Source organism: Armigeres subalbatus, chromosome 3, assembly GCF_024139115.2.
Source record: "Armigeres subalbatus isolate Guangzhou_Male chromosome 3, GZ_Asu_2, whole genome shotgun sequence".
NCBI classification, from domain to species: domain Eukaryota; kingdom Metazoa; phylum Arthropoda; class Insecta; order Diptera; family Culicidae; genus Armigeres; species Armigeres subalbatus.
The window spans coordinates 74,846,476-74,859,463 of NC_085141.1; the positions used below are offsets into that span (position 1 = coordinate 74,846,476).

General features: G+C 44.8%; 1 protein-coding gene across 1 annotated transcript in view; it reads right to left on the minus strand.

The window, feature by feature from the left end:
• Nucleotides 1-12,988, minus strand: part of LOC134227305 (contactin-4) — a 1,204,188-nt gene that overhangs the window by 593,850 nt on the left and 597,350 nt on the right. Inside the window, exon 3 of the mRNA XM_062708688.1 lies at nt 8,226-8,355. Coding sequence (XP_062564672.1) covers nt 8,226-8,355 — 130 coding nt within the window. The remainder of the gene's footprint in view (nt 1-8,225; nt 8,356-12,988) is intronic.

The window sequence follows — 12,988 nt, forward strand, 5'->3', positions numbered from 1 at the left end:
AGAAAAAACTTGATTTTCCGGAGGAAAAAACGCCAACAGGAAGATCGAGACCGTGAAGAAACGGAACAACTATACCGCGTAAGGACATAAACGGGATCCTACTTACGAACATCACCATGGTGATGTGACAGACAACCAGGAGAGCTGTCAAGCAGCAGCTGTGATGGAACGGTTGAGACAGCGTCCAAGAAATGCGGAGTGGAAGAAACACGATGAACTCGATCAAAAAGAAAGCTCGTGATTTAATTCGGACTGGTCTGATACTTCAAATACTGAAGTACTTCAGAAAACCTATTGCTAGCTATTTTACATTATTTGCTAGCTAGATGAATTAAAATAATGTGAAAAAATATGAGTGAAAAAAAGTGACATGCTTTTCCGATCTTTGAATTGATCGATTTTTGTTCGCTATTTGAAAATAAACCGGAATTTGCCTTCCGAAGTTATGGGAGAATCACTATTTTATTTTATGTAGATCGTAACCTTAACACCCTATGAAACATCCTTAGCAATGAAGAATCATTCTGGGCTTTAACTTTAAATTTTCAGACGGCTTCTTGGCACACTTTTTAGTAGTTTCAGGATATTTTCTGGTGAGACATATTCTTTCATCACCAGGACGCAGTGTATCAGTTCAGCTTGTGTGCATAAAAAGGCTTTCAGTCAATAACTAATAGAACACCAAGTTGATGTATGGCATATTGGGTCGCAACCTGTAGCTAGCCATTATCGCAGAATATCGATTTTGCAACCTTCAAAACGCTTTGTTGAGCCACCCTACTCTCCATCTCTCTGACACCAGCATGCAAGAACCCGTATTGTCGAATGAACATTCACGTTCCGGCCGCCTAACCCTGACTTCGGTTCTCAGGTGAAGATGCTGAAAGGTTGAATCACAGCCTGACTGATTCGGATTCTTTTTGGGAAACATCGCCATCATATGCACTTGGAAAAAGATATCCTCAACACAGGCTTTCTTCTGGGGGTGGGAGTGAATCGAGCAAAAGCGAAAAGTTGTTTAATGTTTATTCGAAATGGAATATGCTCAAACGTATCAGACTCTTTGCTTCGGTTATTGATTTGTTCACATTGATTTGGATGGTGGGGCTGTTGCCGGTGTTATACCTTCTTGTATGTGGGTTGCGGGTTTTTCGGGCCTTTGTCTGATACTGCTCTGTACGGGTCAAAAGATAGATCGTTTCAATTATGCACTGTAGAATATGCAGAGTATGTCATTCATAATTTATTTGGTTTGATGTATGGCCAATGAGCTTTGGTTGACCGAAGAGGAAACATTCCAGACAAGAAATAAAATTCAAAATATCTGATTTAGGGATATCAAAGTTCATGATTCCATGATTGATATGCGGAAATAAGGACTATGCTGAAGATTATTGGAGAGGAACCATATTTCTGATTTATTATTTCAGGACCTCCATTCATTTTCATCTAAAACAAAAGTTTGCATAGCCACAAAACTTAAAAATAAACTGATTTCTCGTGCATTTCAATAAATAGATTTTTTGAACCCATAATCCGAAGTGACCCATTTTTGCTTTTTTTTTGTACACCAAGGTGTAACGAAAAGGCTATATATTCTCCTCCAAGACGATTTTGTGATAGAAGGTCCGGTGTTATATACCAATCGGCTCAGCTCGACGAATTGAGATGATGTCTGTATGTGTGTGCGTGTGTGTATGTATGTGTTTCCTATTGAAAATTGGCCAGATCGGACCATGGGATCAAAAGTTATGGCTAAAATACGATTTTTATTAAAAAAAACACGCTGAAAAATTTCCACTCAATTTTTTTAGTATATCTAACGTATACGCGTTTTTGGCGTAAAAAAAGTGTATTTTTATCATAGGTTCTGACGTTATAGCCTAATCTAAATTATCCAATGTTCAATAAGGAATAATTGTTTAAGGATAAGTGCCTTAAAAACATCGCCTCAATTCATCAAACTGAGCCAATCGGTGATACAATACTCTGGAAAAAAGGAAATATTATTGCCTTGGTTCGACCGCTCATAATAGTTTCCTATCCATTTTGCCGGGCCTTTGAAAGGTGGCTTCTGAACGTCTAAGTGGATGCTTCCTAATTTCTCGAAAGAAGGGTTCCGAGCCATTTGATAGGAAAATTGCAAGCCTCTTAAGGTGATTATAGAATGAAGCCCGTGGTGAATTTCAAACTCACCACACGTTTACCTACATACATTTCCAACGCTCAAATCTGGCGTAATAGTTTTCGTACAGTGTTGAAACTCAAATTATGATTGTTCAGCATAACGCGTTATCGTTCTTTCATCTCGTGCACTTGAAAAAAATATTGAAAAAGCACGTGGTTTACAAAATGAACGATTTCATCATCACCTTAAAAGTGGGGTACCGAACCACACTGGGGTACCGAGAAACGTAGAAGAAGACAAACAGCTTCGTTCAGGACGTTCATGACTATTGAGGGCTTCCGGGCCTCTTGGAAGGAGTCTTCCGAGCCTCTTGAAAGGAGCCTTCTGAGCCTCTTGAAAGGAGGCTTCCGAGCCTCTTGAAAGGAGGCTTCCGAGCCTCTTGAAAGGAGGCTTCCGAGCCTCTTGAAAGGAGGCTTCCGAGCCTCTTGAAAGGAGGCTTCCGAGCCTCTTGAAAGGAGGCTTCCAGGCCTCTTGAAAGGAGGCTTCTGAGCCTCTTGAAAGGAGGCTTCGAGCCTCTTGAAAGGAGGCTTCCAGGCCTCTTGAAGGAGGCTTCTGAGCCTCTTGAAAGGAGGCTTCCAGGCCTCTTGAAAGGAGGCTTGAGCCTCTTGAAAGGAGGCTTCCAGGCCTCTTGAAAGGAGGCTTCCAGGCCTCTGAAAGGAGGCTTCCAGGCCTCTTGAAAGGAGGCTTCTGAGCCTCTTGAAGGAGGCTTCTGAGCCTCTTGAAGGAGGCTTCCAGGCCTCTTGAAAGGAGGCTTCCGGGCCTCTTGAAAGGAGGCTTCTGAGCCTCTTGAAAGGAGGCTTCGAGCCTTGAAAGGAGGCTGGGAGCCTCTTGAAGGAGGCCGGGCCTCTTGAAGGAGGCTTCCTGAGGGCTTTGAAAGGAGGCTTGAGCCTCTTGAAAGGAGGCTCTGAGCCTCTTGAAAGGAGGCTTGAGCCTCTTGAAAGGAGGCTTCCAGGCCTCTTGAAGGGCTTCCAGGCCTCTTGAAGGAGGCTCTGAGCCTCTTGAAGGAGGCTTGAGCCTCTTGAAAGGAGGCTTCCAGGCCTCTTGAAAGGAGGCTTCCAGGCCTCTTGAAGGAGGCTTCCAGGCCTCTTGAAAGGAGGCTTCTGAGCCTCTTGAAAGGAGGCTGAGCCTCTTGAAGGGAGGCTTCGGGCCTCTTGAAAGGAGGCTTCCAGGCCTCTTGAAAGGAGGCTTCCGGGCCTCTTGAAAGGAGGCTTCCTGAGCCTCTTGAAGGAGGCTCTGAGGCCTCTTGAAAGGAGGCTTGAGGCCTCTTGAAGGAGGCTTCCAGGCCTCTTGAAGGAGGCTTCCGGGCCTCTTGAAGGAGGCTTCCGGGCCTCTTGAAGGAGGCTTCCGGGCCTCTTGAAAGGAGGCTTGAGCCTCTTGAAGGAGGCTTCCAGGCCTCTTGAAGGAGGCTTCCAGGCCTCTTGAAGGAGGCTGAGCCTCTTGAAGGAGGCTTCCAGGCCTCTTGAAAGGAGGCTTGAGGCCTCTTGAAGGAGGCTTCCGGGCCTCTTGAAAGGAGGCTTCTGAGCCTCTTGAAGGAGGCTTCCGAGCCTCTTGAAGGAGGCTTCCAGGCCTCTTGAAAGGAGGCTTCCAGGCCTCTTGAAAGGAGGCTGAGCCTCTTGAAAGGAGGCTTCCAGGCCTCTTGAAAGGAGGCTTCCGGGCCTCTTGAAAGGAGGCTTCCGAGCCTCTTGAAAGGAGGCTTCCAGAGCCTCTTGAAAGGAGGCTTCCAGGCCTCTTGAAGAGGAGGCTTCTGAGGCCTCTTGAAAGGAGGCTTGAGGCCTCTTGAAGGAGGCTTGGGCCTCTTGAAGGAGGCTTCCTGAGCCTCTTGAAAGGAGGCTTCCGGGCCTCTTGAAAGGAGGCTTCCGAGCCTCTTGAAAGGAGGCTCTGAGCCTCTTGAAGGGAGGCTTGAGCCTCTTGAAAGGAGGCTTCTGAGGCCTCTTGAAAGGAGGCTTCCAGGCCTCTTGAAGGAGGAGGCTTCCGGGCCTCTTGAAAGGAGGCTTCCAGGCCTCTTGAAAGGAGGCTGGAGGCCTCTTGAAAGGAGGCTTCCGAGGCCTCTTGAAGGAGGCTTCCAGGCCTCTTGAAAGGAGGCTTCCGAGCCTCTTGAAGGAGGCTGAGCCTCTTGAAAGGAGGCTTCCAGGCCTCTTGAAAGGAGGCTTCCAGGCCTCTTGAAGGAGGCTTCCAGGCCTCTTGAAGGAGGCTTCCAGGCCTCTTGAAAGGAGGCTCCCGATCCTCTTGAAAGTAAGCTTCCGGGCCTCTTGAAAGGAGATTTCCGAGCCTCTTGAAAGGAGGCTTCCGAGCCTCATGAAAAGGCTTCCGAGCTTCATGAAAGGAGGCTTCCAGACCTCTTGAAAGGAGGCTTCCAGACCTCTTGAAAGGAGGCTTCTGAGCCTCTTGAAAGGAGGCTTCCAAGCCTCTTGAAAGGAGGCTTCCAAGCCTCTTGAAAGGAGGCTTCCGAGCCTCTTGAAAGGAGGCTTCCGAGCCTCTTGAAAGGAGGCTTCCGAGGCCTCTTGAAAGGAGGCTTCGAGCCTCTTGAAAGAAGGCTTCCTGAGCCTCCTGAAAAGGCTTCTGAGTCTCTTGAAAGGAGGCTTCCAGGTCTCTTGAAGGAGGCTTCCAGGTCTCTTGAAGGAGGCTTCCGAGCCTCTTGAAAGGAGGCTTCCAGGCCTCCTGAAAAATTCTTCCAGACCTCTTGAAAGGAGGCTTCCAGACCTCTTGAAAGGAGGCTTCCAGGCCTCTTGAAAGGAGGCTTCCGAGCCTCTTGAAGGAGGCTTCCAGGCCTCTTGAAGGAGGCTTCCTGAGCCTCTTGACAGGAGGCTTCCAGGCCTCTTGAAAGGAGGCTTCCGGGCCTCTTGAAAGGAGGCTTCCGAGCCTCTTGAAAGGAGGCTTCCAGGCCTCTTGAAAGGAGGCTTCCAGGCCTCTTGAAGGAGGCTCTGAGCCTCTTGAAAGGAGGCTTCCAGGCCTCTTGAAGGAGGCTTCCAGGCCTCTTGAAAGGAGGCTTCTGAGCCTCTTGAAAGGAGGCTTGAGGCCTCTTGAAAGGAGGCTTCCTGGGCCTCTTGAAGGAGGCTTCCGAGCCTTTTGAAAGGAGGCTTCCGAGCCTCTTGAAAGAAGGCTTCGAGCCTCTTGAAAGGCTTTCAAGCCACTTGAAAGGATGCTTCCGAGCCTCTTGAAAGGAGGCTTCCGAGCCTTTTGAAAGGAGGCTTCCGAGCCTCTTGAAAGGAGGCTTCCGAGCCTCTTGAAGGGGGCTTCCAAGCCTCTAGAAGGAGGCTTCCAGGCCTCTTGAAAGGAGGCTTCCAGGCCTCTTGAAAGGAGGCTTCTGAGCCTCTTGAAAGGAGGCTTCCGGGCCTCTTGAAGGAGGCTTCCAGGCCTCTTGAAAGGAGGCTTGAGGCCTCTTGAAAGGAGGCTTCCAGGCCTCTTGAAGGAGGCTTCCAGGCCTCTTGAAAGGAGGCTTCCAGGCCTCTTGAAGGAGGCTTCTGAGCCTCTTGAAGGAGGCTTCAGGCCTCTTGAAAGGAGGCTTCCAGGCCTCTTGAAAGGAGGCTTCCGGGCCTCTTGAAAGGAGGCTTCCGAGCCTCTTGAAGGAGGCTTCCAGGCCTCTTGAAAGGAGGCTTCCGAGCCTCTTGAAAGGAGGCTTCTGAGCCTCTTGAAAGGAGGCTTCCAGGCCTCTTGAAAGGAGGCCTGGGCCTCTTGAAGGAGGCTTCCGAGCTTCTTGAAAGGAGGCTTCCAGGCCTCTTGAAAGGAGGCTTCCGAGCCTCTTAAAAGGAGGCTTCCGAGCCTCTTGAAAGGAGGCTTCCGAGCCTCTTGAAAGGAGACTTCCGAGCCTCTTGAAAGGAGACTTCCGAGCCTCTTGAAAGGAGGCTTCCGAGCCTCTTGAAAGGAGGCTTCCGAGCTTCTTGAAAGGAGGCTTCCGATTTCAAAGATTTCAAAGAGAGAAAACTTACCATTAGATTAGAGAAAACTTGGAATACTTTTAGATGGATTTCTACGACTCCACAGACTTTTTCAATTGATCAGCTCCTATCAATATTTTTTTGGAGCGCTACGGCATTTCTACATTATTTAAGTCATGAGGGCTGAACGCCGATGAGCATCATTTGTCATATTAAAGTCGTCTATAGATATGTTGAAACAGCTGTCTAGTATGCCAATTTTCAAACATCGAGTCAAAAAGATAACTATTTTTGTAATTTTACTATAAAATAGAAAAATTTAAAAAAAAGTTAGCCCTCAGATTTTTTTTTTACTTACACCAATGCACAATGGGGAAAAAATTGCATAATGCCTTTAAATTCAATATCTCGATTCGGTATGGGCGGATTGCACTGAAATTTTGACACAAATCGTACAACTTAGGAGCATTGGGGTAAAACGATGTCTCACAGCTTCGTGCAGTATACTAAACCGCCTTTGAACTATTCCCCAGAAAGCTCTACGATTTGTGTCAAAATGTCAGCGCAATCCGCCCATACTGAACCGAGATATTGAATTTATTCACGTTATAGTCAATTTTTTCCCATTGTGCAATAGGCGTGTTGCTAAAAAAAATGTAGTAAATATTGTCGGTTATGGCAGCGCACATGGCTACCATTCTTCCATGATCTAATGGTAGACAATTCAAAACAAAGAGTAGCAAGTTATATAGAACAGATAGAAACGCCGGTATCGACTCAAAATGATGAGAACCGTAAACTTAGAGTGAAATCAGCAGTGATTCAGTTTCATTCCAAATTTTCGACCACTATTCTAGTTTGAAACTGGAACAAAATAAAAGAAACTCGCTGGTTTTCCAACCAGTGTTTCGTTCATGTTTTTATAATTTACGATTAAAGTAAATAAATAATTATTTTTATGTTATGTTATGTTATGTGAATTTTTTTTATTCATTCGTGGTTCAAATCTGCAGAAAATAGAACTGCGCGTTATTCCAGTTTTAAGTTTTTGACGGTTGACGTGTATGAAAAATGAATCTAGAACAGCTGCTGGGAAAATGAATGGTTCAGATTGATATTCAAACTTACAGCCCCGAGCAATTTGAATCACTGTTGATTTCACTCTACTTCTAACGTTGTTGTCTACACTTTTTGCCGCTGCTGCCAGCTGAAACTGAATTTTATCAAAATAAACCTTATTATTAATACAGTTTTTTTCAGAATAATTGGATATTGTTGTTGAAACTAAGTTAATCAAATAAGAAATATTGCTTTAATAATAAACATATTTCGACAAATCCTTTGTTTGATCAAAAATATTTATATATTCTATGTAGTATTGCATATTATGTACCATACTTCAAGAAACCCTTTTTTGTTAGTGTTCATGCTACGATCAACCATTTTTGTTGTGTCGGAATGCAACGTCCCAGTATTGAGCTACGAAGCCCACACAAAACATCCCAGTTCAAATTGTGGCTAGAAGGCGTGGGAAATCGTTCCATAAATTGGATTCGCAGCATGCGCAACGACGAAAGCAATGACGAGGATCGGTGGGAAGATGTGTATTCATGTGATACTTCAACCCCACCCTTTTGTTCCACATCCTCTGCTGAATCAAGGTTGTGAGTTTGTCTGGCGGAAATTCCCTCGCTAGGAAGGCCTTTGAATTCATAAGCGTTTCTCCCGTGTCGTCGTGGCTACCGATACTTCTTTCGCTATTTACCAACCCAGTGCCCCGTACGGTAGTTGCAAATGATCCCTCTGGGATGGGCTGGGGTTCGCCCATAGTTGGAGGAAAGCAAGCCGGCGGTGCTGTGATGTTATTTATGCACATCACATACTTAGCATAAAAATACAAGACATTTTTTCCAGACTCGGGGGCCTCCATTTATCGTGGATGATGCGAGGGATAGATGACGTGCCGAGAAAGACGATATTCGAGACTAGGAAACGTGCTGCTGATGCTGGTTTGATGTCCGCAGGGATCCGTAAGTGGTCTCGTCGTCTTTCTTTGAAGCGAACATGTTGCGAAGACATCTTTGTAAGTGTTTGTGAACTTTTAAAGCATCCAATCCATTTTGATAAAGAGTAACATATTTGCAAAAATCGTGTTCACTTACCTATAAATGGGTACGTTATCTTTGTACCACACGACCAGTAGAACCCGATCGGCCGGTAGATTGGACGATACGTCACACTTGATCTGCGCCGTATCGTTAACCAGCACCTTCTCCACCTGCACGGGGACATCTGTGATGGAAGAGAACGAAGGTAAACATCATTAATCATAATTATCATAAAACGGCACCACGGCCAACGGACATATTAAAACAATAGTTAAAGTTATTTGCATACGGTACATTTACGTTTCGTTGTTAATGCCGGGATGCTTTTAAATACCAACAACAAAAAATACTGTCGCATGAATGTGGGAAAATTGGCTCCCAAGGGAGAACCAACGCGAGCCGAATTTAAATTCCATTTTATGATCCAAAGCATGCTCGATGAACCCCTGAATGTATGCAGCGGGCAAACAAACCCCACGGTTGGCGTTGGTCGCTCGGTCCCTGGAACGGCCGAGGCGGTGAGCATAAATTCCCACTTTAAAGTGGCACACGCACACGTAAAAGGAATATTAATTAATGTTTTCCATTAAAGCGGAATAATAATGATTCATAAATATTTTGATTATCCTGTTTCCCGTTCCACCCATTGGCTGCAGTTATGTTACATTTTGAAACATGTGTGGGGAGATGCACTTTGCCAAACAAAACAGCATGTCGGATTACAACGATAGACGATTGCAGCTTGGGAGACTAATATCCACAGTCGGTATTTTATGTTTAATTCGAATAACTTCAGATGAATAAATAGATATGTGCCTTCCTTTTTCCACAGGAATTTATAGTTTTATTGTCAATTCTAGACCAACATTTGAAAAGCGCGTAACAGCCAAAATTTATTCCTTCTGATTCGTCATCCACATATATAGCTATATATGTAGACAAAGAATCAGAAGGGATAAGTTTTGGCTGCTTCGCCCTCTTTAAATGTTGGTCTAGAATTAAAGTCTCTAGATTTTAAAAAATAGTGATCTAAGCAGTCACTGAATATATGCACTCAGCCAGCAACTGTTAGATTTTCTAACAATTCTGTATAAAAACCTATCAAAAATTGTACCTATAAGAAATGGAAGTGTTAGATTCTTATTCAAAAAAATTAAGCTCACAAACCAGTATAGTAAGAAAAGCTTGCAAAATTGTAAGGTCTCATACAATATTTGTATAATAATCTAGCATTTTCGCATATATCAAGTTCCTATACAGGTTTTGGTAGGTTCTTATACAGAATTGTTAGAAAATCTAACAATCACCGGTTGGGTGTGGAGTGGTAACGGATTAATTTTCGGTCGGCGGCGAGAAATATCTTACTTTTTGCTTCAGGGTCTTTTAAACCTTCGCGATATTTAGATTCGGTAATCAAATTCGTGATTCGGTCATATTTAATTTATAGAATTTTTATCTTCATCGTGAGCTTGCTTTGTAATAAGTTGCTAAGCTGTTATCCCAAATTGGAATTCACACAACACTTGTGTGAATAAATAACAGTGTTCAAGGTACTCACAAATAAGAAAGCCACAACTAAATTGTACTATTTCCGGTCGGCAAGCCAGATATCCCTTCAATCATACTAACCTGCTCCAAACAATCCCAAAAGCTAGCAACTTGGCCCGCAGGTTGGCAACGCACACGTCCGCCATTGTCCGTCCCTTCTCTGCTCGGAATACGGTAGGTATTTAAGTACCCAGCAATTATCTCGCCCAACCGAATTCACGGGAACCTCTCCATCCAGTACGCCACTAAAGCAGTAACGGAGACGGATAGCGGGATAGCTTCATGCATATGCATTAGTTCAAATAGATTGGAGCCCGTTCTTTCCATCCCGGCAGAACCGACAACATCAAACGTCAACATGGACCAGAGGGAAAACCCGTACGAATCGGAAGCATTCCATGAATTCCGCTAAGCGGTTTCACTATCAAGTACCAAGCTGCCTGTGACGTGTGATTGTACCAACCGTTTCCTGTGCACCATTTGTACGTTTGAAATGATAAAAAAAAATACGTCAAAGGGCGAACCGCGCGTTGTTGGAACTTGGTCAGTACCTTTTTTGCTGGCTGATAAGGACAAGCAAATCCCCTTTTCACCATGCATCCGAGGAGTAAGTTGTATTATGGCAATAATGGTGGTGACCAGCACGGTTGTTAATATTTTGAAATATGTAAGGGAGATAACGAAGCGTCATGAACACTCCACGAACGCCATTATTGCAAAATAAAGATAATATATCAAACAAAGGGAAAGTATTCTACATACTTATGTTTATAAGGGTCTACAGGAAGCCTTTTGAGAAAAGGCGTTGGTTTTCTAATGCGGAAATAGCGCGTTCGGTCCGGCCTGGGAAGTTTTCGGGTAGGATTCCCTGGACACAGTGTATCCATTGTACTTGCCATTTTCACGCAATGGCGAGCATAGAAAAGCTTCAAATTTATAACTGAGGAAATGCTAATAGAATACTAAATTGAAAAGCAGATATGTTCTAGTTGCAATGTAGAGTAATTAAAGAAGGATATAAAGCTTATAAGTACAACCTGCACAGAGGCGACCCAGGACGGGTTGGTTCGATGTGGAGTGCCAGAGAGTGACAGACGAGAAGAACGTTGCCAGAAGCCGGATGTTGGTGTCAGGTACCCGATCGAAGAGCAGCCGAAAAACGAACCCACCGCAGGAAGAAAAAAGAGTACGAAGAACAAGTGATTAGTGAGGCGCAGGAAAAAATGGAGCAGAACGATATGCGGAGGTTTTATGAGTCTGTCAATCCAGAGGTGAGCCAGCCAAGGGCTGAAAACCTCTTAAATAAAGACGATAATAATAATAAGTCTGTCAATGGCGTGCGGAGAAAGACAGCGCCATCTGCCATCTGTCATGTGCAACGACCAACAAGGGAATTTGCTGACAGATGAAACTGAAGCGGCTGCCGGGTGGAAGCAACACTTCGAGACTTTGTTGAATGGAGGAAGTGACGGTGCATCGGTGAACAGAATAAATATTAGCGACGATGGACAAGCTGTGGAGTTACCTACACTAGATGAGGTTAAAAAAGCTGTCAAAGAGCTGAAAAACAATAACGCTGCGGGGAAGGACCAGCTCCCGGCTGAACTTCTCAAACATGGCAGTGAGCAGCTTTATGAAGTTCTGCACCATAATATTTCGAAAATATGGGAAGACGAGGAAATGCCTGCTAGCTGGTTGGACGGCCTCATTTGCCCTCTCTTTAAGAAAGGGCACTGACTGGAGTGCGCCAATTACCGAGGAATAACCCTCCTTAATTCGGCGTACAAAATTATGTCCCGTATTCTGTTCAACAGATTGAGACCGCTTGAAGAGTCCTTCGTCAGCGAATACCAAGCAGGTTTTCGTGAGGGCCGATCAACGACGGATCAAATGTTTACCCTGAGACAAATCCTTGATAAATTCCGGGAGTACAACTTGCAGACACATCATCTGTTTATTGATTTCTAGGCGGCGTACGATTCAGTGAAACGGAATGAATTATGGCAAATTATGCTTGAACATGGTTTTCCGGCGAAACTGATACGGCTGATTCGTACAACGTTGGACGGATCGAAATCAAGTGTAAGGGTTGCGGATGAAATATCGACGTCATTTGTTACCTTAGATGGATTAAAGCAGAGTGATGCACTCTCGAACCTACTGTTCAATATAGCGCTCGAGGGATTATGAGAGCTGGTGTGCAAAGAAGCCGTACCATTATCACAAAATCGCATATGCTCCTGGGATTTGCGGACGATATCGATATTATCGGAATTGATCGCCGTGGCGTGGAAGAGGCTTTTGCGCCTTTTAAGAGCGAGACAGCGAGGATTGGACTCACGATCAATACCAGCAAAACGAAGTACATGGTCGCTGGCAATCAAGGTGGGTTCATTAGTGGTGGTGGTAGCGAAATAGTGGATGGTGAAAAATTTGAAGTGGTAGAAGAATTTGTGTATCTTGGAACATTAGTGACGTGCGATAATGATGTTACCCGCGAGGTGAAAAGGCGTATTGCAGCTGCAAATAGGGCTTATTGCGGACTTCGTAACCCGCTTAAGTCCCGTAGTCTGCAAACGAAAACAAAACTCGCGCTGTATACTACTCTGATTCTTCCGGTGGCTTTATACGGCCATGAGACATGGACGTTAAAGGAGGCTGATCGGAGAGCTCTCGGAGTGTTTGAGCATAAGGTGCTGCGGACAATACTCGGCAGTAAACAGGAGAACGGTATCTGGCGGCGTCGCATTAATCACGAATTGTACCAGGTGTATAAAGGGCTGGATATTATTAAGCTTATACAACACGGCAGACTACGGTGGGCTGGTCACGTTGTTCGTATGCCGGAAGAACGTCAAGCGAAGATAATATTTAGTAGAGAACCCGGAAGAGGCCGCAGGCAGTTGAAGAGGACCTGAGGGCGCTCAATGTTCAGGGCGACTGGAAGCGATTGGCCCAGGATCGAGTCCAGTGGAGAAGGATACTCCATTCGGCGTAGGTTCATCGAAGAGCTGTAGCCCATCAAGTATCAAGTATCAAGTAAGAGTACAACCTTTGAGAGCTAAGGTTTTCCTGGCATTGTTCTATTTTATTCGATTTTTATAATTTGAAGAGTTATTTGTTCTATTTTATTTCTAGACCAACATTTGAAAAGGGCGTAACAGCCAAAATTTATTCCTTCTGATTCTTCGTCTATATACATAGCTATATATGTGGACGAAGAATCAAAAGGAATAAATTTTGGCTGTTACGCCCTTTTCAAATGTTGG